The 3,367-nt window shown below is 39.7% G+C and overlaps 1 protein-coding gene across 1 annotated transcript; it reads left to right on the forward strand.

Annotated features, from left to right (window-relative positions):
* The first annotated feature begins 1,111 nt into the window (after positions 1 to 1,111).
* Positions 1,112 to 2,559, forward strand: MC4R (melanocortin 4 receptor). Its single transcript, XM_089674884.1, has one exon. The coding sequence runs from the start codon at positions 1,470 to 1,472 to the stop codon at positions 2,472 to 2,474; it is 1,005 nt and encodes a 334-aa protein (XP_089531010.1). The 5' UTR covers positions 1,112 to 1,469; the 3' UTR covers positions 2,475 to 2,559.
* Positions 2,560 to 3,367: the final 808 nt, after the last annotated feature.

Here is a 3,367-nt window from a genome sequence, read left to right on the forward strand (position 1 = left end):
ATGACTAAGCACAGTACTTTGTGTGAAAGGTGTTAACTTTCCTCTGTCCTTACATTGGAGTTGTGATCTACTGTATTAATTATGAGGATCCAATACATGAAAGTTTTATCTGCTACATTAATGGAGTGCGGCCAGCTTTCATTGTCTCTACATATACAAACAGCTATTTTAACCCCTAAAAACAATTTCCTCATTGGCGTGTATAGACAAACAATAATAAAATTCAGCAATCTTATATATTCTCTCTTAATTTAATCTGTGCAGAATATTGAATCCATGTAGCCCACATCTGATAAAATGTATTATAGCTCCCTTTACAAATTCGATTCGCGCATCCGAAGTTTGCTAATGTTCGGAGCGAATCGAATTTTTCCTAATATTCGAAACGAATTTCACTTCGCCAAGTTCGATTCGCTCACCTCTATTTATGACCCCAGAATTCTGCCTCCCTAACCCTGTCTACTTCTATTCTCCAATCCAGCAATGTAGGGCATTTATCACTCCTCCAGTAATGCAGTATAAGACTTTTAGCTGCATTTAAGAGAAAAGGTAGTGTGCTGTTACAGTGTATACTGTGTTATGGAATAAAATTTGAATGGGTTCTTTTACAAACTTAAAAATTATATCTTTTTTTATCCATGCTAAAATATCTTCCCAATAATTTTTGTACTTTTGGGCAGTACCACCATAGATGCATTGCTCTCTATCTACTATACTGCTCACTAACCATTTGGCAGGTGAAATTCTGCAGTCTCCTGCAGAAATAAAAATATACATATACTGTGTAATATATATATATATATATATATATATATATATATATACCGGTGTATATATATATTTATTTCACACCTTATAATTCACTGTCTTTTTCCCCTGTGCAGTGCTAAACAGACTGTTGTGAGAGATAATAGGCAAGAGTTGCTTTCTCTCAATATATTTGTGCCTTGCAACATGCATTACAGAAAATACTACAGCATGAAATGGATTATGATTTCTGCTGCGATTGCTGAACAATTACCATGCTGACACAAGCTTCCCTTCATGCTGATTGGCTACTAGTCAAAACAGAGGAGGGAGCAAGTCTTTTCATTCTGTTTTACACGTTTTACACGGTGTATAAAATCATCAGCTGGTAAGCTGCTATATGCTGCCTAACTGAAATCTCCTGTTCACAACAGGGATACTTCATATATAATGGAATTAATATTTGCACAGGAGACCAGCAATTATTTTCACAGGAGACCAATGTCTTCAGGGTGAAAAGAGAATATTGGGAGAGGAGGTGAAGCATTACTGACTCAACAGTGATGGATGGATGAGACAAGGGACTGAAGCTACTGAAGATTAGAACCTGGATGCATAACAAGCAATATTTCTATCTGGAATTATAGAAAATGAAAGTTAATCGCTAGCAGTTTAGCTGTTTCTGAAAAGCGTTTATGTTTTCCAGCTAATGAGCGTACAATATGAATTTAACACATCATCTTCACCATCACCACAGGCTGCATTTAATGCACCTGCGAAATCACAGCTATGGCTTGCATGTCGGAGCCAATGAGAGCGCTGAAAAGAACCATCCCTCTGGAGGATGCTATGAGCAACTGTTTGTGAAACCCGAAGTGTTCGTAATTCTTGGCATTGTAAGCCTACTGGAAAATATTCTGGTGGTGGCAGCGATATCTCGAAACAAGAACCTGCATTCTCCTATGTATTTCTTTATCTGCAGCTTGGCTGTGGCTGACATGCTTGTGAGTGTATCCAATGGATTTGAGACTGTTGTGATTACTCTTTCCAACCATACAGATAGGAAGGCACAGAACCTCATTGAGAACATTGATAATATCCTAGATTCAATCATCTGCAGCTCCCTGCTTGCATCCATATGCAGTCTGCTGTCTATAGCAGTGGACAGGTACTTCACAATTTTCTATGCTCTTCAGTATCACAACATCATCACAGTGAAGCGAACATTTATAATTATCACCTGTATTTGGACAGCATGTATGATCTCTGGTGTGTTGTTTATTGTATATTATGATAGCAATGTGGTCATCATTTGCCTAATCAGTATAATCTTCACTATGCTTGCACTCATGGTATCTCTGTATGTGCACATGTTCATGCTGGCCAGGTTACATATGAAAAGGATTGCAGTTTTACCAAGAACTAACACCATACGCCAAGGAGCCAACATGAAAGGAGCGATCACATTAACTATCTTGCTGGGAGTTTTTGTAGTCTGTTGGGCTCCTTTCTTTTTGCATTTAATTTTCTATATCTCTTGTCCCCACAACCCTTATTGTGTATGTTTTATGTCACACTTCAATATTTATCTTATTCTTATCATGTGTAATTCTGTCATTGATCCTTTTATTTATGCTCTGCGCAGCCAAGAGTTAAGAAAAACCTTTAAGGAAATGATCTATTGCTACTGTATGTCAAGTTTGTGTGAGCTTGCAGGCCGTTATTAAAAGTGAACTAATGAGAAATGCTTGGAAGATGACTACTTGTTTATATTGTTTAAACAGCTTGCCTAAAGAATAAAAGTTACCAGTAAACAAATGTAGTCATTTGAATCTATATATTTGAACTGATATAATAGTGCAACCTTTCAGAGATGCTTGCTTTTAATTATATACCGTATTTTCCGGCGTATAAGACGACTGGGCGTATAAGACGACCCCCTACTTTTCCTGTTAAAATGTAGTGTTTGGGCTATACTCGCTGTATAAGACTACCCCTCTTCCAATGCACACCAGTGGGAAGAATAGTGCCCCATCATTGGTATCAGTGGGAGGAATAGTGTCCCATCACTGGTGTCAGTGGGAGGAATAGTGTCCCATCATTGGTATCAGTGGGAGGAATAGTGTCCCATCACTGGTGTCAGTGGGAAGAATCGTGCCCCATCATTGGTGTCAGTGGGAAGAATTGTGCCCCATCATTGGTGTCAGTGGGAGGAATAGTGCCCCATCATTGGTATCAGTGGGAGGAATAGTGTCCCATCATTGGTGTCAGTGGGAAGAATCGTGCCCCATCATTGGTGTCAGTGGGAAGAATTGTACCCCATCATTGGTGTCAGTGGGAGGAATAGTGTCCCATCATTGGTGTCAGTGGGAAGAATCGTGCCCCATCATTGGTGTCAGTGGGAAGAATCGTGCCCCATCATTGGTGTCAGTGGGAGGAATAGTGTCCCATCATTGGTACTAGTGGGAGGAATAGTGCCCCATCATCGGTGTCAGTGGGAAGAATAGTGCCCCATCATCGGTGTCAGTGGGAAGAATAGTGTCCCATCATTGGTGTCAGTGGGAAGAATTGTGCCCCATCATTGGTGTCAGTGGGAGGAATAGTGTCCCATCATTGGTAC

The sequence above is a fragment of the Staurois parvus genome, unplaced genomic scaffold, assembly GCF_062004578.1.
Source record: "Staurois parvus isolate SC_StPar_1 unplaced genomic scaffold, SC_StPar_1.0 ptg000153l, whole genome shotgun sequence".
Lineage (NCBI taxonomy): Eukaryota > Metazoa > Chordata > Amphibia > Anura > Ranidae > Staurois > Staurois parvus.